General features: G+C 44.1%; 1 protein-coding gene across 3 annotated transcripts in view; it reads left to right on the top strand.

The window, feature by feature from the left end:
- Positions 1–26,169, top strand: part of ALPK3 (alpha kinase 3) — a 153,662-nt gene that overhangs the window by 108,606 nt on the left and 18,887 nt on the right. For all 3 annotated transcript variants that reach the window (XR_005775560.1, XM_040413630.1, XM_040413631.1), the window contains 5 exons: positions 2,683–2,718; positions 4,914–5,188; positions 5,965–6,053; positions 16,605–16,822; positions 17,119–17,167. Coding sequence is in view for 2 of the 3 variants with exons in the window: in XM_040413630.1 (XP_040269564.1) it covers positions 2,683–2,718; positions 4,914–5,188; positions 5,965–6,053; positions 16,605–16,822; positions 17,119–17,167 (667 nt within the window). In the remaining variant the exon portion in view is untranslated. The remainder of the gene's footprint in view (positions 1–2,682; positions 2,719–4,913; positions 5,189–5,964; positions 6,054–16,604; positions 16,823–17,118; positions 17,168–26,169) is intronic.

The following is a 26,169-nucleotide window of genomic DNA, read 5'->3' on the forward strand; positions in this document are numbered from 1 at the left end:
TGTGTAGGTCAAGGTACACCAAGATTGTCACATAAAGGTCACAATGTATACATGTACATATCCAAACACAACACTATGGGCGGATTGGCCACAGTCCCCACAGGGGAATTTCCGATTGGCCCGATGCCCAGGGGGGCACCCGAGCCCTTCTCATGGCTGCTGGCCGGGTACACAATAATCTGATGCTCCAAGTATTAATTAATGCTAGGAGCATCAAGTAATTATACACCTGGCAGAACTCACCTGTACCACTGACCTCAGCCTGGTAATACAGTCAATTACTGTGGTGAAGGTGGCAGTATTTTTTAATGGTTCTGCTGGGGCAGTATCTTGTGCTGCACTACAGTATTGCTGGCCTGGCCTACTTCTGTTGTCCCTGCCTACAACATGGGACCACTTATAGGTTTTTCCAGGGCCACTTTAAGGTCCCAGTCTGCCCATGCATAACACATATCTAAATATACATGCATACTGATAAAGGGGTTATTTGCTTATTGGAAATTTGGATATTTATATCTATCTCCGTGTTCTGTCCCATTTATTCTGTGTATCATACACCGCATGAGTAACATACAACCCTTACCACCACTCATAACATAGAGGTGACAAAGCAATAAACATTACAAGAAGATACAAATACAATACATTACATAGAGTGCACCACCACACACAGCCGCCTCCTTTCCTGTCCTCCCTGGATGCTAAGCAAATGTGGCTAATAATGTGTATGTTATCCAGATCCCAACATATACTGTCTACTGGGTGTAGACTTCTACCCAACTCACATCCAGGACCTGACTATTAGTACATGTATATATAGAGACTCAGTCATAAATAGTATATATAATCTACAACTCCATAAACAAGTGCAACCACAGGATCCACAGTCCCATGTGTAAATGGAATACAATACTTGTAGGAAGGGGGGGATTTGAAATATGCTGTGTATACAAGAAACTCCTCAGACATGGCACAGCTGAATACGCCTCAGAGAAGAATTGAGGAAAAAAAATATGTCCCAGCTGATATCAGTGACTGGTTGAGGTTGTTTCTAGTGCCAGATATTAAAGCCATTTATTTTTACCACTAAAGAAAATCTGTGACTTTCCCTATTTAATACATTGTTACAAAGTCAATTTGTTATTGTTGTTTTGTCTCCCTTATCTTATTATACTGCTTGAATGAAGATTAAAAGTTGATACTTCCATATAAAATACACTTTAGATGGGGTGTTAGATCGGCAATTATCATATTGAATGGAAATGTGAAGCAGAAGGGACATCTAGTGGACACATATCATATTAACATATTTTTGAAAAAAGTTGTTATAAAGAGTAAAACTGAAAACATTCATATTGCTCAAATTCAACAAGTTATATTTTACTAGAAAAAATACCCAGCGCTGCCCGATTATGAAGTGTTTATCTGTCTGTTTGTGTGTTTTATTGGATTTTTTCCAAGGGTGCCCAAGAGGCCAGGTCATGCCCTTGTTTTTTTTTGTTTTTTTTTATGGGGAAATCGCTAGTGCAGTGGCCAGGTTTGGGGTGGCCCCAACGTTACCCTGGGTCAAGGTGTCACCACGTATTGCTGCTCTCTGGAAGGGATGGTAAGGCGTGGTGTACCCCAATGAGAAATTAGTCCGGAGAGTCAGGGTCTGCAGTAAACCAGGGTGCTTCTTTACTGGAGGAATTCAGGTGCAAAACAATACAGACGAGCCATAGGGCTGGCTTCTTCAGTCTCCTCCCTGGCAGAAGAAGAGTTGAATGCTGAAGAAATGCCTGAGCTAGCTGTCCCTCTCTCTGTCAGAAGGCTGGTATTCTGGTCAAATGCTGGTGATCCAGGGTCTGTGGTATCCTTGTCTCAGCGTCTTCTTCTGGTCACTCAATAGTCTGGCAGAGTCTCCTCTTCCAAGCACTGTTCGTTAACTACAGAACACTAGGGGCTCTGACTGCTGTCCTGACTGCCCAGTTTCTGGCTAAACTAGAACATTCTAGGGGGAGGGATAGAGTGGAGAAACTCAGCACAAACAGTTACAAAATTACCATTCCTGTCTGTCATAGACTTACATTACAGCTTCAATGATACTCAATGGCAATGACACAGCAGTTTTTCCAGACCAAAACAGATTTTCAGACATAATAGAGCTAAACCAGACATTCACAAGTCTGTTTGGTTTTGGTAATAAACAAGTCTGGATTTTCCCTCCAAAACACGACCTTCTTTAAACACTATTGCAGCTGTGGAAAATTACCAGATTCTCATTTAAAGTCCCATAAGTCTCTCAGTATTCATTAACCCTTTACACACAGCCTCACAAATAAAGTGCAAATGAACAGGAAATATATCACAAAATTATAAAATGCAGTTACACAGTATTAAACAATGTAAGTTAACCCTTTCAAGTGAAATAAAGTAAGAAGCTTATAAGTTTGCATAGGGGAAATAGGCAAATGTCCAGACTTCAAAGTACCCCTGCTCCAGGGCACTACACTAGTAGCCCTATATACATATTGTTTATTCAATTTTTATTATTTATTAAGGGGTTTTCAGGGATTTTAATATTGATTACCTATTCTACACTATTTTCAATATCATTTGCAGCTGTAATTTCTTTTTTCAAAATGTTAACATATTTTATACTACTGTACAATAAAATTATTTGCATTTTTGTTTGTATTTTAGTTTTGTCTGGATTCATTTCTAAAGAGGAAGTTGAAGGTAATGTATAAGGACTGAAATATTTAGCCGGAGGAAGAGAAATTATGGAAGTAATTTATTATTAGATATACCCCACTTTTTGACGTATATCTATCACATCATGTGCCAGCACAAGGGGCGACTAAAATGCTGGACTTAAATAACCCCATATATGTCTGGAGAATATACAAACCGGATTCCAAAAAAGTTGGGACACTATACAAATCGTGAATAAAAACTGAATGCAATGATGTGGAGGTGCCAACTTCTAATATTTTATTCAGAATAGAACATAAATCACGGAACAAAATTTTAAACTGAGAAAATGTACCATTTTAAAGGGAAAAATATGTTGAATCAGAATTTCATGGTGTCAACAAATCCCAAAAAAGTTGGGACAAGGCCATTTTCACCACTGTGTGGCATCTCCCCTTCTTCTTACAACACTCAACAGACGTCTGGGGACCGAGGAGACCAGTTTCTCAAGTTTAGAAATAGGAATGCTCTCCCATTCTTGTCTAATACAGGCCTCTAACTGTTCAATCGTCTTGGGCCTTCTTTGTTGCACCTTCCTCTTTATGATGCGCCAAATGTTCTCTATAGGTGAAAGATCTGGACTGCAGACTGGCCATTTCAGTACCCGGATCCTTCTCCTACGCAGCCATGATGTTGTGATTGATGCAGAATGTGGTCTGGCATTATCTTGTTGAAAAATGCAGGGTCTTCCCTGAAAGAGATGACGTCTGGATGGGAGCATATGTTGTTCTAGAACCTGAATATATTTTTCTGCATTGATGGTGCCTTTCCAGACATGCAAGCTGCCCATGCCACACGCACTCATGCAACCCCATACCATCAGAGATGCAGGCTTCTGAACTGAGCGTTGATAACAACTTGGGTTGTCCTTGTCCTCTTTGGTCCGGATGACATGGCGTCCCAGATTTCCAAAAAGAACTTTGAATCGTGACTCGTCTGACCACAGAACAGTCTTCCATTTTGCCACACTCCATTTTAAATGATCCCTGGCCCAGTGAAAACGCCTGAGCTTGTGGATCTTGCTTAGAAATGGCTTCTTCTTTGCACTGTAGAGTTTCAGCTGGCAACGGCGGATGGCACGGTGGATTGTGTTCACTGACAATGGTTTCTGGAAGTATTCCTGAGCCCATTCTGTGATTTCCTTTACAGTAGCATTCCTGTTTGTGATGCTGTGTCGTTTAAGGGCCCGGAGATCACGGGCATCCAGTATGGTCTTACGGCCTTGACCCTTACGTACAGAGATTGTTCCAGATTCTCTAAATCTTCGGATGATGTTATGCACAGTTGATGATGATAGATGCAAAGTCTTTGCAATTTTTCGCTGGGTAACACCTTTCTGATATTGCTCCACTATCTTTCTGCGCAACATTGTGGGAATTGGTGATCCTCTACCCATCTTGGCTTCTGAGAGACACTGCCACTCTGAGAAGCTCTTTTTATACCCAATCATGTTGCCAATTGACCTAATTAGTGTTAATTGGTCTTCCAGCTCTTCGTTATGCTCAAATTTACTTTTTCCAGCCTCTTATTGCTACTTGTCCCAATTTTTTGGGGATTTGTTGACACCGTGAAATTTTGAATCAACGTATTTTTCCTTTAAAATTATACATTTACTCGGATTAAACGTTTGATCTGTCATCTACGTTCTATTACAAATAAAATATTGACATTTGCCATCTCAACATCATTGCATTCAGTTTTTATTCACAATTTGTTTAGTGTCCCAACTTTTTTGGAATCCGGTTTGTAAGTAATTCTAATATGGCTGTCACTATTTAATTGTTAAGAATATCACACATTTTCACACTATTCACATGTTTCCAGTACAACATTGTTGACTTTGAGATATACATTGAACTTTTATACAAAACACTTTTGTACAGATCTACATTGTGGCTTCTGTTTATACTGAAGGCCACACCACTATGACAGATAAAAAAAAACAGTCACCTGAAGCGCCTAATAGACTCCATTGATTTGTAATGGCATCTGTCTGTTTTCCCCAAGGCGTCTATTATTTTGACAAGAAGAGCCATGGAATCTAATGGAGCCTCTGATGAAAGTGTGAACAGTATCTTACCAATGTTTCTGTGATTACAGTAATGCAAGCAGTACCTGTGAGGACACATTTACTTATTTAGCTACTTCACTGTATTTGACATTTCCTTTTATTTTCCCAGTTGGAGAAGAAATAGAGATGACACCAATGGTTTTTGCAAAAGGGTTAGCTGACTCAGGCTACTGGGGAGACAAGTTTTTTGGAAGGATAGTTATGGCAGATTCGCATGTTGGAAATGGATTTCAGAGAAAGTCCTGCAGAGTGAAAGTGATTTATGGGTTGGAACCAATCTTTGAGTCAGGAAAAACCTGCCTTATCAAAATACGAAACCTTATCACTTTTGGGACCAAAAATGAAAGCACCTTAGTGGAGAAGAATTATGATATCACTATTCAGGTAAGTGTCTGAAAACACTGCAGAAAGACTAAAATATTATGTCAAAATTTTCTTAAATGTGCAAAGTTCAACCTTGTCTGCCAAATATTAGCAGTGACTGGTTTTTAGAATGTATTAAAAATAATTATACAGATTTGTCAGTTTATACCATAAGGAATGTACAATGATCATGCATTTTAAGATGGCTTCAGTTGGCCAGATTTGACCTCTAAATTCAACAATCAGGCACAATGTGCTCTACCAAGATGATGATCAGGCCAATGCCACTTAAAAAGGCTTAGGGTAGGTTCACATCACTATTTCCTTTTCTGTTCTTCTAATCCATCAGAAGAATGGGGGGGAAAAACTGATCCTTTATTTTGAGCATCTTTTCTGCTCAGTTATGCTAGTTTTTTTTTATCAGTTTTAAATTTCTGTTTGATATCCATTATTTTATTATTGTCAGAAAAAAAAACTTAATGGAGGCCTTTTTTCCATCAAAAATAATGGATCTCAAATGAAAATGGCTAAAAAGGATGCTAACTGGGAATAACGGATGCTCAATATAAATTATTTGTTTTTTTTTTTGTTTCTTTTTGTTTGTTTTCTGTTCTTCTGATGGATCAGAAGAACGGAAAAGAAACAGTGATGTGAACCTAGCCATACATGTTGTAAATGAGAGCAACATTGCCCTTCCTATATACAGTATATAGTTCCTCTCTGCTATATAGTGAAGGAGTATATACTATCTGATGACTTTATGTGTCTTTACCTTTTTGTTTACTTTTATCTTTAAGGAATGTAAAATTCAGAACACAACCAGAGAATATTGCAAGATTTTTGCTGCTGAATGTAGAGGTGCCCCCAACTTTGGAAAGATTCCAGAGTAGGTATAGTATATTACATACAGTGAGGAACAGAAGTATTTGAACACCCTGCGATTTTGCAAGTTCTCCCACTTAGAAATCATGGAGGGGTCTGAAATTCACATTGTAGGTGCATTCCCACTCTGAGTGACTGAATAAAAAAATAAAAAATTCAGGAATTTTTGTCTTGCACTGCTGAACATAAGTATTTGAACACCTGAGAAAATCAGTGTTAATATTTGGTACAGACGCCTTTCTTTGCAATTATAGAGGTCAAACGTTTCCTGTAGTTCTTGACCAGGTTTGCACACACTGCAACAGGGATTTTGGCCCACTCCCCCACCCAGATCTCCTCTAGATCTGTCAGGTTTCGGAGCTGTCGCTTAGCAACACGGAGTTTCAGCTCCCTCCAAAGATGTTCTATTGGATTTAGGTCTGGAGACTGGCTAGGCCACTCCAGAACCTTGATATGCTTCTTACAGAGCCACTCTTTAGTTATCCTGGCTGTGTGCTTTGGGTTGTTGTCATGTTGGAAGATCCAGCCACGACCCATCTTCAATTCTCTGACTGACGGAAGGAGGTTGTTGCTCAAAACCTCACAATAAATGGCCCCATTCATCCTCTCCTTAATACAGTGCAGTCGTCCTATCCCCATCGTAGAAAAGCACCCCCAAAGCATGATGTTACCACCCCTATGCTTCACAGTAAGGATGGTGTTCTTCAGATGCAACTCATCCTTCTTTTTCCTCCAAACACGACAAGTGAATTTTAGACCAAAAAGTTCTACTTTGGTCTCATCTGACCACATGACTTTCTCCCATGCCTCCTCTGGATCATCCAGATGGTCATTGGCAAACTTCAGACGGGCCTGGACATGTGATGACTTGAGCAGGAGAACCTTCCGTGCAATGCATGATTTTAAACCATGACGGCGTAATGTTCTACCAACAGTGACTTTTGAAACTGTGGTCCCAGCTCTCTTCATGTCACTGACCAGCTCTTCCCTTGTAGTTCTGGGCTGATTCATCACCTTTCTTATCATCAGTGATACCCCACGAGGTGAGATCTTGCATGGAGCCCCAGACTGATGGAGACTGACAGTCGTCTTTAGCCTCTTCCATTTTCTAACAATTGCTCCAACAGTTTATCTATTTTCACCAAGCTGCTTGGTAATTGCCCCGTAGCCCTTTCCAGCCTTGTGGAGGTCCACAATGTTGTTTCTGGTGTCTTTTGACAGCTCTTTAGTCTTGCCCATGGTAGTAGTTGGCATCTGATAAACTGTGGGGTGGACAGTTGTCTTTAAAGAGCTCAGGCAGGTGCTACTAAGTTAGGCTACTTTCACACTCACGTTTGGCTTTCCGTTTGTGAGATCCGTTCCGGGCTCTCACAAGCGGTCCAAAACGGATCAGTTTTGCCCTAATGCATTCTGAATGGAAAAGGATCCGCTCAGAATGCATCAGTTTCCCTCCGTTCCATCTCCATGCCGCTCTGGACGCGAACACGAAAACCCTGCCTGCAGCATTCTGCTGTCCGCTTGAAGAAACTGAGCCAAACGGATCCGTCCTGGCACACAATGCAAGTCAATTGGGACGGATCTGTTTTCTCTGACACAATCTGGCACAATAGAAAACGGATCCATCTCCATCAGTCATGGATCTGCAAAAACTGATCCGTTACAATAATACAACCGCATGCATCCATCATGTCTTGGCTATACAAACGGATCCGTTCATGATGGATGCATGCGGTTGTATTATTGTAACGGATCAGTTTTTGCAGATCCATGACTGATACGCCAAAAACACGAGTGTGAAAGTAGCCTAAAATTAATGAGTGGAGTAGAGGTGGACTTTTTAAAGGCACAGTAATAGGTCTTTGAGAGGCAGAATTCTTGCTGTTTCTCAGGTGTTCAAATACTTATGTTCAGCAGTGCAAGACAAATAAATTCTTTAAAAATCATACAATGTCATTTCCTTTTTTTTTTTTTTTTTATTCTGTCTCTGAGTGGGAATGCACCTACAATGTGAATTTCAGACCCCTCCATGATTTCTAAGTGGGAGAACTTGCAAAATCGCAGGGTGTTCAAATACTTATGTTCCTCACTGTAGATACTCATGATTTATATATGTTTTGGGTTCAATCACAGTTGCTAATCATATTTTAGTGAGTACTGCTTTCCCCCTTCCTGACAAGGCCTTTTACCATTCATTTTTGTTTATCCACCCTGACTACAAAGAGTCATAACTTTTTTACTTTTTTGTTCACGTAGTCGTTATAAGGGTTTGTTTTTTGTGGGACATTTCATTGTATATGTCACCTTTTAATTTACCATATCACGTACCGAAAAACTGGAAAAAAGTTCTTTGAGGGGGGACAATGAATATTTTTTATTTCCACCATTGTTTTATGGGGTTTGTTTTTACAATGTTCACTGTGTGCTGAAAATTACATATCAACCTTATTCTATGGGTTAGTACAATTACAACAATTCAAAATGTATATAATTTTTATATATCTTCAGAGATTTCTGAAAGCTTTTTTTGTTGCAGGGTGAACTGCAGGTTATATTGGGACACATATGACTATCACATTGTTCATCAAAAATAGTGATTTGAGCATTTAGAATTATTTTTTGTGTTGTGTCAGTGGATAAATACTTTCATATTTTATTAGTTCTGACATTTTTAGTGTGGCATCAATGTATTATTGTTTATATTTTATATATACATAGACTTGAACATGCGCTATTTGGATTGCTCATACCATACATTGCAATACTTGCAGTCTATGGTGATGTTGACATTTTCATATTAACCACTTAAGGACCACAGGTTTATACCCCCCTAGTGACCAAGCCCTTTTTTACAAATCGGCACTTCACAACTTTAACGGTTTATTGCTCGGTCATGCAACTTACCACCCAAATGAATTTTACCTCCTTTTCTTCTCACAAATACAGCTTTCTTTTAGTGGTATTTGATTGCTGCTGACATTTTTTGTTTTTCTGATATTAATCAAAATAGACCGCAATTTTCTCAAAAAAAGTGTATTTTTAACTTTTTCTGGTAAAATTGTTCAAATATAATTACATTTCTATGCAAGTTTGTGTCAGAATTTATTGTGCTACATGTCTTTGATAAAAAAAAAATCCAATAAGTGTATATTTATTGGTTTGCGCAAAAGTTATAGCGTTTACAAACTATGGTACAAAAATGTGAATTTCCGCATTTTGAAGCAGCTCTGACTTTCTGAGCACCTGTCATGTTTCTTGAGGTGCTAGAATGCCAGGATAGTATAAATACCCCCCAAATGACCCCATTTTAGAAAGAAGACACCCCAAAGTATTTGCGGAGGGGCATGGTGAGTTCATGTATGATTTAATTTTTTTTCACAAGTTAGCAGAAAAAGACACTTTCTGAGGAAAAAAAAATAATAATAAAGTTTCCATTTCTGCTAACTTCTGGCAAAAAAATAAAAAATCTCCCACGGACTCACTATGCCCCTCAGTGAATACCTTGGGGTGTCTACTTTCCGAAATGGGGTCATTTGTGGGGTGTGTTTACTGTTCTGGCATTTTGGGCGGGGATAAATTGTGAGCAACCCTGTGAAATCCTAAAAGTACTCATTGGAATTTGGGCCCCTTTGCGCACCTAGGCTGCAAAAAAGTGTCACACATTTTTACATATACCCATGCTGGGTGAGAGAAATATCTCTGTAAATTGACAACTTTGTATAATTTTTTTTAAAAACGTTGTCATTTACAGAGATATTTCTCACACACAGTATGGGCATTTGGATTCCAGACTTCTTCTCACTGTTTAGGGCCCCTAAAATGCCAGGGCAGTATAAATTCCCCACATGTGAACCCATTTTGGAAAGAAGACACCCCAAGGTATTCCGTGAGGGGCATGGCGAGTTCATAGAAGATTTTTTGGGCACAAGTTAGCGGAAATTTTTTATTTTTATTTTTCTCACAAAGTGTCCCTTTCTGCTAACTTGTGACAAAAAGTTCAATCTTTCATGGACTCAATATGCCCCTCAGCGAATACCTTGGGGTGTCTTCTTTCCAAAATGGGGTCATTTGTGGGGTGTTTATACTGCCCTGGCATTTGATGGTCTCCGCAATCATTACATGTATGGCCAGCATTAGGAGTTTCTGCTATTCTCCTTAGGCCTCATGCACACGACCGTTGTTTGGGTCATTCAATGGGGCCGCAAAAGATGTGGACAGCACTCCATGTGCTGTCCGCATCCGTGGCTCCGTTCCGCGGCCCCGCTAAAAATAATAACATGTCCTATTCTTGTCCGTGCTTTGCGGACAAGAATAGGCATTTATATTGCCGGCGCCCGTTCCGTTCCGCAAATTGCGGAAGTCGACACGAGTGCCTTCCGTTTTTTGCGGATCCGCGGTTTGTGGACCGCAAAAAACGGCACAGTCGTGTGCATGAGGCCTTATATTGAGCATACGGGTAATGAGATTTCTTTTTTTCGTTCAGCCTCTGGGGTGAAAGAAAAAATAAATGGCACAGATTTCTTCATTCGCATCGATCAATGTGGATGAAAAAATCTCTGCCAAAGGCCTCATGCACACAACCTTTTTTTTTAAGGTCCGCAAAAACGGGGTCCATAGGTCCGTGATCCGTGACCGTTTTTTCGTCCTTGGGTCTTCCTTGATTTTTGGAGGATCCATGGACATGAAAAAAAAGTCGTTTTGGTGTCCGCCTGGCCGTGCTTTCCCAAACGGATCCGTCCTGACTTACAATGCAAGTCAATGGGGACGGATCCGTTTGACGTTGACACAATATGGTGCAATTGCAAACGGATCCGTCCCCCATTGACTTTCAATGTAAAGTCAGGAGTCCCTATTATACCATCGGATCAGAGTTTTCTCCAATCCGATGGTATATTTTAACTTGAAGCGTCCCCATCACCATGGGAACGCCTCTATGTTAGAATATACTGTCGGATATGAGTTAGATCGAGAAACTCAGATCTGACAGTATATTCTAACACAGAGGCGTTCCCATGGTGATGGGGACGCTTTAAGTTAGAATATACTAAGAACTGTGTACATGACTGCCCCCTGCTGCCTGGCAGCACCCGATCTCTTACAGGGGGTTGTGATCCGCACAATTAACCACTCAGGTGCCGCACCTGAGGGGGGTTAATTGTGCGTATCATAGTCCCCTGTAAGAGATCAGGGGCTGCCAGGCAGCAGGGGGCAGACCCCCCTCCCTCCCTCTATTGTATTATTTTCATTGGTGGCCAGTGTGCGGCCTCCCCCGGTCCCCCCTCTATTGTATTATTTTCATTGGTGGCACAGTGTGCGGCCCCCCAGCCCCCCCTCCCTCCCTCTATTGTATTATTTTCATTGGTGGCACAGTGTGCAGCCTCCCCCCTCCCCCCCCCCCCCGATCATTGGTGGCAGCGGAGAGTTCCGATCGGAGTCCCAGTTTAATCGCTGGGGCTCCGATCGGTAACCATGGCAACCAGGACGCTACTGCAGTCCTGGTTGCCATGGTTACTTAGCAATATTAGAAGCATCATACTTACCTGCTGCGCTGTCTGTGACCGGCCGGGATCTCCTCCTACTGGTAAGTGACAGATCATTAAGCAATGCGCCGCACAGACCTGTCACTTACCAGTAGGAGGAGCTCCTGGCCGGTCACAGACAGCGCAGCAGGTAAGTATGATGCTTCTAATATTGCTAAGTAACCATGGCAACCAGGACTGCAGTAGCGATTAAACTGGGACTCCGATCAGAACTCTCCGCTGCCACCAATGATCAGGGGGGGGGGGGGGAGGGGAGGCCACACACTGTGCCACCAATGAAAATAATACAATAGAGGGAGGGGGGGGGAGAGGGGAGGCCGCACACTGTGCCACCAATGAAAATAATACAATAGAGGGAGGGGGGGGGGAGGGGAGGCCGCACACTGTGCCACCAATGAAAATAATACAATAGAGAGAGGGAGGGGGGTCGGGGGGGGCGCACACTGTGCCACCAATGAAAATAATGCAATAGAGGGAGGGAGGGGGGGCCGCACTGGCCACCAATGAAATTAAAACTGGGGAGGGAGGGGGGTCTGCCCCCTGTTGCCTGGCAGCCCCTGATCTCTTATAGGGGGCTATGATATGCACAATTAACCCTTTAGGTGCAGCACCTGAGGGGTTAATTGTGCGGATCACAGCCCCCTGTAAGAGATCGGTTGGTGCCAGGCAGCAGGGGGCAGTCATGTACACAGTTCGTAGTATATTCTAACTAGAAGCGTCCCCATCATTATGGGAACGCCTCTGTGTTAGAATATACTGTCGGATATGAGTTTTCACGAAGTGAAAACTCAGCTCTGAAAAATCTTTTATGCAGACGGATCTTCGGATCCGTCTGTATGAAAGTAACCTACGGCCACGGATCACGGACGCGGATGCTAATCTTGTGTGCATCCGTGTTCTTTCATGGACCCATTGACTTGAATGGGTCCGTGAACCGTTGTCCGTCAAAAAAATAGGACAGGTCCTATTTTTTTGACGGACAGGGAACACGGATCACGGCCGCTGATGAACAACGGTGCATTTTCAGAGTTTTCAACGGACCCATTGAAAGTCAATGGGTCCGCAGAAAATCACGGAAAACGGAACAACGGCCACGGATGCACACAACGGTCGTGTGCATGAGGCCAAAAAATGTGCAAAAAAAAAAAAAAGCTGCGATCGCTAATAAAGATCCAAAAAGCTCAAAAGTGATCTTTATAGCGCCGCAGCAATTTTACGGTGTTTTTGCAGTGATCAGAAAAAAAATTATTCTGTCACTGCGGTGGGGCGGACTGAACGCAAGTGTGTGCACAAGATCAGACCTGATCGGGCGAACACTGCGTTTTTTGTAGAGCCTAAGGTGACCTGAATGTACTGATTTAGATCTGATTGCGATCAGACTTGATCACTTACAGATACTATATAGTACTAGTGCTGACTAGCGACAGCGATGACGCTAATCAGCGACTAATTAGTGACTGCGGTGCGGTGGGCTGGGCGCTAACTACCTAACAAGTAGCTAACTAACTGGCGGTGATAAGGGACCCTTAGGCCCCATTCACACGTCCGCAATTCTGTTCCGCATGTTGCAGAACGGAATTGTGGACCCATTCATTTCTATGGGGACAGACTTTGTCCCGCTCGGATTCGGAATTGCGGATCTGCACTTCCGGGTCCGCACTTCCGTTCCGCAAAAATACAGAACATGTCCTATTCTTGTCTGCAATTGCGGACAAGAAAAGGCATTTTCTATATAGTTCTGGCAATGTGCGGATCCGCAAAATGTGGAAAGCACATTGCCAGTGTCCGTGTTTTGCGGGTCCGCAAAACACATCCGGACGTCTGAATGGAGCCTTACAGGGGGGTGATCAATGACAGGGGGGTGATCAGGGAGTCTAATATGGGGTGATCACCCCCCTGTCATTGATCACCCCCCTGTCAGGCTCCATTCAGACGTCCGTATGTGTTTTGTGGATCCGCGGATCCGCAAAACACATACGGACGTCTGAATGGAGCCTTACAGGGGGGTGATCAATGACAGGGGGGTGATCAGTGACAGGGGGGTGATCAGGGAGTCTATATGGGGTGATCAGGGGTTAATAAGGGGTTAATAAGTGACAGGGGGGGTGTAGTGTAGTGGTGTTTGGTGCTACTTTACAGAGCTGCCTGTGTCCTCTGGTGGTCGATCCAAGCAAAAGGGACCACCAGAGGACCAGGTAGCAGGTATATTAGACGCTGTTATCAAAACAGCGCCTAATATACCTTTAAGGGGTTAAAGAAAAATCGGATCTACAGCTTGCCAGCGAATGATCGCCGCTGGCAGGCTGCAGATCCACTCGATTACCTGCAGTTCCTGTGAACGCGCGCCTGTGTGCGCGCGTTCACAGGAAATCTCGCGTCTCGCGAGATGACGCGCCGGCGCGTCCACTCGTAATAACAGGGCCGCCGCAAAGACGCAATCCTGCGTACGGCGGTCCTGTAGTGGTTAACTCCTGACTTTACATTGAAAGTCAATGGGGGACGGATCTGTTTGCAATTGCACCATATTGTGTCAACGTCAAACGGATCCGCACGGCCAGGCAGACACCAAAATGACTTTTTTTTCATGTTTGTGGATCCTCCAAAAATCAAGGAAGACCCACGGAAGAAAAAACGGTCACGGATCACTGAACAACGGAAATCCGTTTTGCGGACCGCAAAAAAAAACGTGTGCATGAGGCAAGTCAATGGGGACGGATCCGTTTGACGTTGACACAATATGGTGCAATTGCAAACGGATCCGTCCCCCATTGACTTTCAATGTAAAGTCAGGAGTCCCTTTTGTACCATCGGATCAGTTTTCTCCAATCCGATGGTATATTTTACCATGGGAACGCCTCTATGTTAGAATATACCATCGGATTTGAGTTAGATCGTGAAACTCAGATCCGACAGTATATTCTAACACAGAGGCGTTCCAATAGTGATGGGGACGCTTCAGGTTAGAATATACTAAAAGAACTGTGTACATGACTGCCCCCTGCAGATCCCCCCCTCCCCCCCCCTGTATTTAACTCATTGGTGGCCAGTGCGGCCGGCCCCCCCTCCCTCCCTTGTATTTAACACATTGGTGGCCAGTGCGGCCGGCCCCCCCTCCCTCCCTCCCTTGTATTTAACACATTGGTGGCCAACGCGGCCAGTCCCCCCCTCCCCCCCCTAATTAAAATGACCGACCCCCATCATTGGTGGCAGCGGAGAGTTCCGATCGAAGTCCCAGTTTAATCGCTGGGGCTCCGATCGGTAACCAAGGCAACCAGGACGCTACTGCAGTCCTGGTTGCCATGGTTACTTAGCAATTTTTAGAAGCATTATACTTACCTGCAAGCTGCGATGTCTGTGTCCGGCCGGGGGCGCTCCTCCTACTGGTAAGTGACAGGTCTGTGCTATAAGCAATGCACCGCACAGACCTTTCACTTACCAGTAGGACAGACATCGCAGCTCGCAGGTAAGTATAATGCTTCTAAAAGTTGCTAAGTAACCATGGCAACCAGGACTTCAGTAGCGTCCTGGTTGCCATGGTTACCGATCGGAGCCCCAGCGATTAAACTGGGACTCCGATCGGAACTCTCCGCTGCCACCAATGATAGGGGGGGAGATTTTAATTAGGAGGGGGAGGGAGGGGGGGCCCACTGGCCACCAATGAATGGACAGTAATACAGGGGAGGGAGGGGGGGGCCCACTGGCCACCAATGAATTTAAAACTGGGGAGGGAGGGGGGTGGTCCCCCCTCCTGCCTGGCAGCACATGATCTCTTACAGGGGGCTATGATACGCACAATTAACCCCTCAGGTGCAGCACCTGAGGGGTTAATTGTGCGGATCACAGCCCACTGTAAGAGATCGGGTGCTGCCAGGCAGCAGTCATGTACACAGTTCAAAGTATATTCTAACTAGAAGCGTCCCCATCACTATGGGAACGCCTCTGTGTTAGAATATACTGTCGGATCTGAGTTTTCACTTCGTGAAAACTCAGCTCTGAAAAAGCTTTTATGCAGACGGATCTGCGGATCCGTCTGTGTGAAAGTAGCCTACGGCCACGGATGTGGATGCCAATCTTGTGTGCATCCGTGTTTTTTCACGGACCCATTGACTTGAATGGGTCCGTGAACCGTTGTCCGTCAAAAAAATAGGACAGGTCATATTTTTTTGACGGACAGGAAACACGGATCACAGATGCGGCTGCAAAATGGTGTATTTTTCCTGATTTTTCCACAGACCCATTGAAAGTCAATGGGTCCGTGAAAAAAAACGGAAAACGGCACAACGGCCACGGATGCACACAACGGTCGTGTGCATGAGGCCTAAGCTTTAACTTGAGTCTCAGCTCCTCAGCCGAGCCATATTTAAACTCATGTATAGCAGATGTCAGGAAGAGGTTAAATGAAGATTTATTTTTAATCAGATGATTCATGAATGACATATTGTTATATTCCTTTCTGGTCAGAGCTGTTGTAACCTGCATCTTTTTAGTTGGTGACAGTATACTGTCAAAGGGTCAGCGGTAGCCACGAACAAAATGCAGTGGCCTGCTCTTGGCACCCAAATGGTTGAAGTAAATTTTTATTTTAAAGAGGAAATCTGGTAATTATAGCCCCCCACATATGACTATAGTAAGAATCACAATATCATCAGCAAGTTTGTTGGAATTTGCATGCAAGCAGCATAATCTTGTCACAAATATGGGTGACCTGTTTGCAGAGATGTAAGCAATAATAGGATAATCAGACTGTAGACATACTACTTTCCTCATATCAGATGAACAAAAATGTTAAGGCTGGTGCAATAATTGCTATAGAAATTTTATATGCAAGAAAATGCACATAAAAAATCTTGCTGCACATACACAAGACTACATAAAAATAAATGATATAAAGGCTGCCTATTGTCCCTGACCTCCTATTTTGCAAAGAACACCACTACACAAGTATTTTGTATTGTACTGTATATTGTACTACAGAGATGTTTTATCCTGTATTGTAATCTTGTGTACATTTAATCCAGGATTTTACCTCTGAACTTGATTTATCGACCTGCCAACAATGTCCCCTATGCAACCATAGAAGAGGATCTAGATGGCAAATTTGAGAAGCTCTGCATCCAAGATCTTTCAAGAAAATTACACATGAAGAACAGCACAGAAATTGAGCAGAAATGCTGCACTTTTCAGCACTGGGTGTTTCAGTGGACAAATGGAAATTTCCTTGTCACCACTCTAGAAGGTGAGAAGGAAGAACTTGGGCACAGTGGTGGTGGTGGTGGGGAGGTTTGGGAGATTTATCATTCTGCATCAGAACTGTGGTGTCATACACCAGCTCCTAGTCAGTGTAGCTTTTACATTCTGGCGCATGGACCAGCTGACATGCACCACAATTAAGTTGTGTGCGCCTCTAAATAATTGAGGTGCATCTGGCTCCACCACCCTGGAGATTAAGTTAAAAACAGCAGTCTCGATAAATTTCACCCAGTGTTTTTATTTTTATATATGTATGAAGCATTCATTTTTATATTTTTTCAGGTGTGGGGTGGAAATTAACCAATATAGGAATTGCCACAAAATCCAAAGGGTGAGTAAAATGAACGTGCCAGACACTTCATCTCATATGTTACAAATAAAATAAGAGGGAGACTTATCAAATCTGCTGCGCTAATTTTGTGGTATAAAAATGTCACAATTTATGTCTGTGTGTGACATCGGGTGCATATTTTTGCGACATTTGGTCAAATTTTGTGACATTTGATGAGCCTCGCTACTTTTAGAAGTGGAATAAAAAGTGAGGATTTCAGATGAAAACACTTTTAAGTCTCATTTATGATATGCAACCTTTTATAAAGTAGTCACCTCTCTATACCAGGCATACCCCTGATGTACCTGTACACCACAATGCACTTGCGCCAAATATATTATTACTATTACAAAGCAAAGACAGACTTAAAACTGACACCAAAACCACTGCAAATGATAAATTCCCACCTGATTCTCCATATAAGGTTTAATTATAGCATTTTACTATATGTTGATGAAAAGCTGATATGCAGGCTAGAGATGAGCGAATTGAAGTTGACAAAGTGGAATTCGATCCAAATTTAAGGAAAAATTTGATTCGCACCGAATCCGAATTTCCTCACGCTTCGTGGTAACTAATCGCATTTTTTCCTAAAATGGCTGCTGCATGTGTTAGGACATCGAGCAAAGAACTCTGGGAATCAGGGATCACCCACAATGCCACGCATGCAGCCAATCAGCAGCCAGCCAGCCCCTGTGATGTCACAGCCCTATAAATACCCTCAGCCATTTTGGATTCTGCCATTTTCCAGTGTACTTAGTGCAGGGAGAGACGTCAGCAGGCGCTAGGGACAGTGCTAAGAAAGACTTTGTTGTGCTGAAAAGACAATTTAGAAGTTCAGGGAAAGATTAGTCAAGGTGTAGGAAAAGGATAGGGGGGCATTATCTACACTATAAAAGGAGAACAGGGTACAATAGGAGAGTGTACAGCCTGGATAATAGGAGCAATTCTATTACACCTTGCTGCACTAATTGGGGATCCAAATTGGTGTTATACTGCTGCTTTTAGGTTGTTTGCACTATATGATACATCAGTAATTCCAGCAAACCTTTGCTTGTGATTGGGGTGCAAGTTCTGTGTGATATAGCGAATTATGGGGTGTATTAATAGGAAATATACATACAGTACAGACCAAAAGTTTGGACACACCTTATTATTCAAAGAGTTTTCTTTATTTTCATGACTATGAAGGCATCAAAACTATGAATTAACACATGTGGAATTATATACATAACAAGCAAGTGTGAAACAACTGAAAATATGTCATATTCTAGGTTCTTCAAAGTAGCCACCTTTTGCTTTGATTACTGCTTTGCACACTCTTGGCATTCTCTTGATGAGCTTCAAGAGGTAGTCCCCTGAAATGGTCTTCCAACAGTCTTGAAGGAGTTCCCAGAGATGCTTAGCACTTGTTGGCCCTTTTGCCTTCACTCTGCGGTCCAGCTCACCCCAAACCATCTCGATTGGGTTCAGGTCCGGTGACTGTGGATGCCAGGTCATCTGGCGCAGCACCCCATCACTCTCCTTCATGGTCAAATAGCCCTTACTTTCAAAGTTTTCCCAATTTTTCGGGCTGACTGACTGACCTTCATTTCTTAAAGTAATGATGGCCACTCGTTTTTCTTTACTTAGCTGCTTTCTTCTTGCCATAATACAAATTCTAACAGTCTATTCAGTAGGACTATCAGCTGTGTATCCACCTGACTTCTCCTCAACGCAACTGATGGTCCCAACCCCATTTATAAGGCAAGAAATCCCACTTATTAAACCTGACAGGGCACACCTGTGAAGTGAAAACCATTTCAGGGGACTACCTCTTGAAGCTCATCAAGAGAATGCCAAGAGTGTGCAAAGCAGTAATCAAAGCAAAAGGTGGCTACTTTGAAGAACCTAGAATATGACATATTTTCTGTTGTTTCACACTTGTTTGTTATGTAAATAATTCCACATGTGTGGATGCCATAGTTTTGATGCCTTCAGTGTGAATCTACAATTTTCATAGTCATGAAAATAAAGAAAACTCTTTGAATGAGAAGGTGTGTCCAAACTTTTGGTCTGTACTGTACGTCTTATTAGCTGTTCTGCGTTGATTTTACATTGTTTTATTATTTATTTAGGGGTGTATTAATAGAAAAAAAAAAAGGGAAGAATATATGTCATAATTGCCGTTCGGCAGTGAACTTATATTGTACTGCAGCCATTTATGGGGTGTATTAATAGGATAGATACGTACGTCCTATTAGTCGTCCTGTGTTAATTTTACATTGTTTAACTTTTTTTTGGGGGGGGGTGTATTAATAGGAAAAAAACAAAAAGAAAAAAATATATGTCATAGGTGCTGTTCGGCGGTGAAGTTACATTGTACTACAGCCATTTACGTGGTGTATTAAAAGGAAATATACATATGTCCCATTAGCCATTCTGCTGTAAATTGTGATTGTTATATTTCTTTTTTAGGGGTGTAGAAATAGGAAAAAGAATACATCTTAATTGCCATTCTGCGGTAAAGTTACAATGTACTACTGCCATTTACGGGGTGTATTGAAGGGAAAGAAACCTGCTGTGAATTGTGATTGTTATATTTCTTTTTTAGGGGTGTAGAAATAGGAAAAAATATATGTCTTAATTGCTGTTCAGCGGTGAAGTTACGATGTACTACATCCATTTACGTGGTGTATTAAAAGGAAATATACGTACGTCCCATTAGCCGTTCTGCGGTGAATTGTGATTGTTATATTTCTTTTTTTTGGGGTATAGTTATAGGAAAAATAATCAGTCTTAATTGACCTTCTGCGGGGAATTGTGATTGTTATTTTATGTTTTTTGGGGGGAGTTCATTAATCAGACAATATTTATGTCTTAATTGCCGTTCAGCGGGGAAATAACATTGTACTACAGCTTTTTTGGGGGTTTTTAATTTAATTATTTTATTATACAGTATGTCAGACAGACAGGTGATAGGCCCGTCAAAGGGAATGGGCAGAGGCCAAAATGTTTCTGTCGCAGGCAGCAGAAGAAGGGGGTGGCAGCAGGAATCGCAGCGAGAGGCCTGAGCTCCTGGTGTCATCTAGCAGTCGTGTCTTGACTAGCAACCCAGTGGTGCTTGAATGGTTGACTCGGTCTTTGACTTCGTCATAGTGACATCAGACACCCCCAGCCAAGAGTCGGTGGGTTCCTCTGACACGATCCTTATTTGGCATGGCCCGGGAGCAGGCCCTGTGCCCTCACCTGTCCTGAACATTCCTCTGTCATTTTCAGTTTCCTCAGCGCGAGAAGTATTATATGCTGTAGGCTCGGCTCCACTTTTCAGCGAGGACAGTCAGCAGCTACTGCCCAGCCAAGATTTGGAGGAGACATCTGCCACTTCCGCCAATAGGCAGGCAAGTAGTGATGATGAGAGTCGCGTGGGAGCAGTTGTTGCAAATGGTCAGGCTCCTGGCCCTGAGTTGAGGGGGACATCAGTGACATGCAGACAGTAGCGGATGATGAAAATGATGTAGCTGATCGCACTTGGGAGCTGGATGAAGAAGGGGCTTTATCATCATCATGAGGAGAAGAGGGTGGCAGCTTGAGCGTAAGGCCGGGGCGGAGTCAGCAGGGTGGTTATGTGACTGAGTCAGCAGGGTGGCAGCAGTGGGAGGTCGGGAGCCAAACGTAACTGGGGTAGACCATCCGCTTCGCAGGAGCCTACCAGCCCGGAAAGTAGCGGTGCAGGGGTTCATGGAGGCAGCGGTAGCAGGCAGTCAGCGCGGAGTGTTGGGGGGAAAATGCCATACTCAGTGGTGTGGCAATATTTTGTTAGGCCACCGGAGGAGGTGAACATGGCCATTTGCAGAATTTGTAGGCAGAAGATGAAGCGTGGCCAGGGTGCCAATGTTGGCACCACGGCCCTGTGTCTAAACATGCAGCATCACCATAAAGTGGCTTGGGAGAACCATGGCTCCGATGTGGTGGTCCAGCCTGCCGCAGCAACCGCTGCATCACCCAGTGGCACGCACCCAATTTCATACCTTCAAGGCTCCACCACCTCAGCTGAAGGGAGCGGTCTGTCGTTCCCATCATCTGCTGGTCCTGATGCTCCTGCTCCTCCTCCTCCTTGTCAGTCATTCCGTCAGCAATCGATCACCGATCGATTCAACGGCGCAGAAGCTGAACGTGCTCCTGGCCAAGTTGCTAGTGCTGCAGTCCCTCCCTTTCCAAGTGGTGGACTCTGCACCTTTCAGAGAACTGATGGCTTGTGCTGAGCCGAGGTGGAGAGTTCCAAGCCGTCATTTTTTTGAAAAAAAGGCAGTACCAGCCCTGCACACATATGTAGAACAGAAGGTGGGACAGTCCTTGAACCTGTCAGTGTCTGCCAAAGTGTACGGCAGCGCTAACATGTGGAGCTGTAACTATGGTCAAGGACAATATATGCCCTTATGGCCCACTGGGTAAATGTGGTTCCTGCCCAGTCACACCAGCAACGTGGCCAGATGATGCCGCTTCCGCCTCCACGTTGTCACGCCATTGGTCCTGCGACAATGTCAGCCTCTGCCTCCTCATCCTCCACTGTGTTCTCAGCCTCCACTGCCTGGACAATTCACAGTGCTCCTCCAGCATACCACATGTGCAGGGCATGGCGGTGTCATGCTGTTCTGCACCTAGTTTACCTGGGCATCAAGAAATTGAATCCTGGCTTTCTCCTCGACAAATCAAAATCAGAACCATGTTGACCGACAATGGGAAGAACATGGTGTCGGTGCTTCGTCAAGGAGGGCTGAGCCATGCGCCCTGCTTGGCGCACGTGTTCAATCTGGTTGTAAAGCGGTTCCTGAAGTCTTCACCCCATCTGCAAGACATCCTGAAAATGGCCAGGAAACTTTGCATGCACTTCAGCCACTCGTACACTGCAAAGCACACCCTCCTTGAGCTGCAGAGGCTGATATGCAACGTTTCCACCCGTTGGAATTCCACCCTCCATATGTTGGACCGATTATATGAACAGAGAAAGGCTATAAACAATTTCTTGATCATGCAGGCGGACAGAGGTACTCCCCTGTGCAACTTCGATGTTAGCCAGTGGCAGCTCATGCGTGACATCTGCTGTTTTTTCGGGCCCTTTGAGGAGGCCACTTTATTTGTCAGTTGCCAGGACTACGGGATGAACAACGTCATTCCACTGATTCATGTCCTGGAACAGATGCTGCTAAATCTGGCTGGCCAGGGAACAGGAGACGTGGCGACTATATCTCACTGTCACATGTGGGGGCTGAACTAGAGTAGGAGGAGGTGGACATTCGAGCACAAGCAATGCGTAGAGAAATGGATTTTCTACACAGGTGACAGGAGAGGAGGAGCAGCTGGAGGAGCAACAGGGCGATGAGGAAGACGAGGCAGATGACCCAGACACACCATGGCAGTATGCAGTGGAGATGGAGGCAGGGAGTCCCTCCGAGTCACTTGTGCAAATGGCCTGATGCATGCTCACTTGCTTGCGTAGTAACAGCCGAATTGTCACCATTCGGCAGAGGGATGACTACTGGCTCTCCACCATGTTAGACCCTTGCTACCGGTCCAAAATGGGGGCCTTTTTTACACCCGCTGAGAGGGAAGACAAACTGAACTACTATCAAGACATCCTATGTAGTCAGTTGGCCGCTGCCTATGTGCGCCATCGCCCATCCTCATGCAGGTCTGACCGGGGGGGCCCTCTGCGCTCACGTTCCACTGCCATGGCTGCTGGGGGAGGTTGGGGAGGCAGGAGCAGTACAAGCTCCATCAGCAGCAACTTAAGTCAAGTTTTGCTGATGAGCAGTTTTCTTCACCCACCTACTTAAGAAACTACTCACCAGCAGCAGGTAGACATAGAGCAGAACCTGAACCAGCAGGTTGTGGCATACTTGGACTGCACCCCACATCGAAGATCCCCTGGACTACTGGGCAGCCAAACTTGATTTGTGGCCTCAACTGTCGAGTTTGCCATGGAAAAGCTTTCCTGCCTCTGTGGTATCCTCATGCTGCTGCTGCATCACCACTCTGTGGTCTCATAATGCTGCTGCCACCTCACCACTATGTCACTGGGCCACTCTCTGGTCTCCTTATGCTGCTGCCACCTCACCACTATGTCACTGGGCCACTCTGTGGTCTCCTCATGCTGCTGCCACCTCACCGCTATTTCACTGGGCCACTCTGTGGTCTCCTCATGCTGCTGCCACCTCAACACTATGTCACTGGGCCACTCTGTGGTCTCCTTATGCTGCTGCCACCTCACCACTCTGTGGTCTCCTCATACTGCTGCCGCCTCACCACTCTGTGGTCTCCTCATGCTGCTGCCACCTCACCACTCTGTGGTCTCCTCATGCTGCTGCCACCTCACCACTCTGTGGTCTCCTCATGCTGCTGCCACATCACTACTCTGTGATCTGCTCATGCTACTGCCAGCTCACCACTATGTCACTGGGCCACTCTGGGATCTCCTCATGCTGCTACCACCTCACCTCTATGTCACTGGGCCACTATGTGGTCTCCTCATGCTGCTACCACCTCACCACTATGTCCCTGGGCCGCTTCGTGGACTTTTTATGCTGTTCCCACCCTCCCCACTCCATGACTGGGCCACTATTTTGCCTTTTTGGCCTGGTTGACATCATCATTTATTTGACCCTTCCTCTGATCTGTCAGAAGGAAGGAAAAATGAGACGCACAACGGATCCTGTCTATGTAGCAGCTGTAAGTCCTGTATGACATGGTCCCTATTTTGCATCAGAATTGGCATATGATTTGGTAGCCAAAAGCAGAAGTAGGTACAAAACACAGAAGACATGCAAATATTCCATTCACGTGTCATCTCTGTTTTGGATCCACTCCTGTTTTTTTGGGCTTTAGCAATACTGATGGATTACTGACCAAATGTTGACCGAGTCAAGGCGCATGCTCAACAGACAGGATCCGTTTTTTGGGGGTTATTGTTCTGACGGATCAGAGAAAGGGCAAAATAATCAGTGACGTCAACACAAACTTACTGCTGACACCCTCTCTACTCTGTCAGGGGGGGCTCTACTTGTATAAGCATTTAATAGAACAGGTTCTGTAGACATCTATGTGGAATCAGCTGACGATGGTGAAGGAGTGCGCTCTTTCACGCTATAGTAGGATCTTGGACCTTTGCACGGTTCTTTATACCTGGCGCTAACATTGACCTGTAAGGCTGAGTTCACACTTGAGTTATTTGGTCAGTTTTTGCCCCGTAATTGACCAAATTAGTGATGTGATTCTAAGAGCGACGCCCGTCATCTGCGTGTCATACTGACTCACAGTATTGTTTCACTACCACAGCAGACTCCCTATGCGTGTTACTGCAAGAGACAATGTTTTACACCACTTTCCAGGCTCTCGGCAGCAAGGAAATAGCTGTTTCTTTTAACGTGATTCGCCACGAATAAGTTCGGATCGAATATTTTAAAAAAATTCGGCGAACCGACCGAATCAAATTTTTTAGAAATTCGCTCACCTCTAATGTATGCTACTATCACATTATATTATTTTTCTCTCCATGTGCCCTATTCCAACACAGGAAGAGACCACACCAGATGACATCTAAGGGTAGGTGCAGATGGAGGATTTTCGGGGCGAGTTTCAGTGTACATTCGGTGCCAAAAATCGGGCCGAATCTGCGCTTAAAGGATAACTGTCATATTATATTTTTTTGTTTGCTAAAGTGTAAGGCAAGTGATTGGTAACAATTTTGCAATAGACTTTATTTAGCCAAAACTTTTATTTTTGGTAGAAAACTGGGGCTGAAATGGCCCTTAGCAGCACTCTTCAAATGTGCGTTGCTAAGGGCCATCCGTCTCCTATTAGCAAAGGGGAGACAGGCTGTGCAGACCCTATGCTTCATGCGCTCAGTGCGCACAGTGCTTCTACTTCCGGCGGCTGCTTCATGAATTATTATCACAGGGATCGCAGGTCAGTGAATGTAATGGAGCATTAGATTGCATAGAAAGAGGGAATATAAATGTAATTTTAACTCCTAAGACTCCTGTGACCAGCCTTCTGTCTCCCAGGGAAGCACGGGAGGCAGAAGTATAGTGTCTGCACAGCCCGTCTCCCCTTTGCTAATAGGAGACGGATGGCCCTTAGCAACGCAGTGCTGCTAAGGGCCATTTCAGCCCCAGTTTTCTACCAAAATTGATACCTATCACTTGCCCTACACTTTAGCAAAAAAATATATATATATATGACAGTTATCCTTTAAACTGCCTCCTATTGCTTTCAATGAGAGGCCGCAAACCTGCAGTGGAACCTGCTCTAGCTTTAGCTCCATTCAATGGAGCTAAACCTATAACAGGCCCACATGAAAAACCATGGTAGAACCCATCGAACTGCACAACTACCTACCGTTAAAACTCTGGAGCCCACAGAGGCAGTTTTGTAACAAAGATTGATTAGATTTAATCTTTAAAAAAAATCTAACCTAGTAATCACCCTGACTTTCAGTCCTCTTCTGCCTTCCATTCCTACTTCAAATTTCCAAATCTAAAAGAAATCTACATGTGCCTGGCTTGAATTACAGCATGTCTGTATGAATATTGATGAGAACGGTGACTTGAATGCACACAAGATCTCCATGATAATGCTGCAGCTGACAAAAATTAGAACAAAAAATGTTCTCAGACTCTAAAGATGATAATTAAAAGAGTATTCCGGTTGTTTCAATTTATCCCCTATCTACAGGATAGGAGATAACCTTGAAATGACGGTCCTACCACTCAGACCCCCCCACGATCACGAGAATGGGGATTCCATAATCCTGAGAGCCCTCCAAAAGGAATGGAGTGACAGGATGGGCATCCAAACTATCACTCCATTTATCTCTATGGGAGTTCTGGAAATAGCATTGTACTGTACTCAGCTGTCTCCAGAACTCCCTTAGAGATGAATGGAGCACCAGTGTGCATGCCCAACCTGTCTCTCTGTTCCTTTCTGGGAGCGTTCTCAGGGACTTTATGCAGAGACATACAGTA

The sequence above is a fragment of the Bufo bufo genome, chromosome 1, assembly GCF_905171765.1.
Source record: "Bufo bufo chromosome 1, aBufBuf1.1, whole genome shotgun sequence".
In the NCBI taxonomy this organism is placed as follows: Eukaryota; Metazoa; Chordata; class Amphibia; order Anura; family Bufonidae; genus Bufo; species Bufo bufo.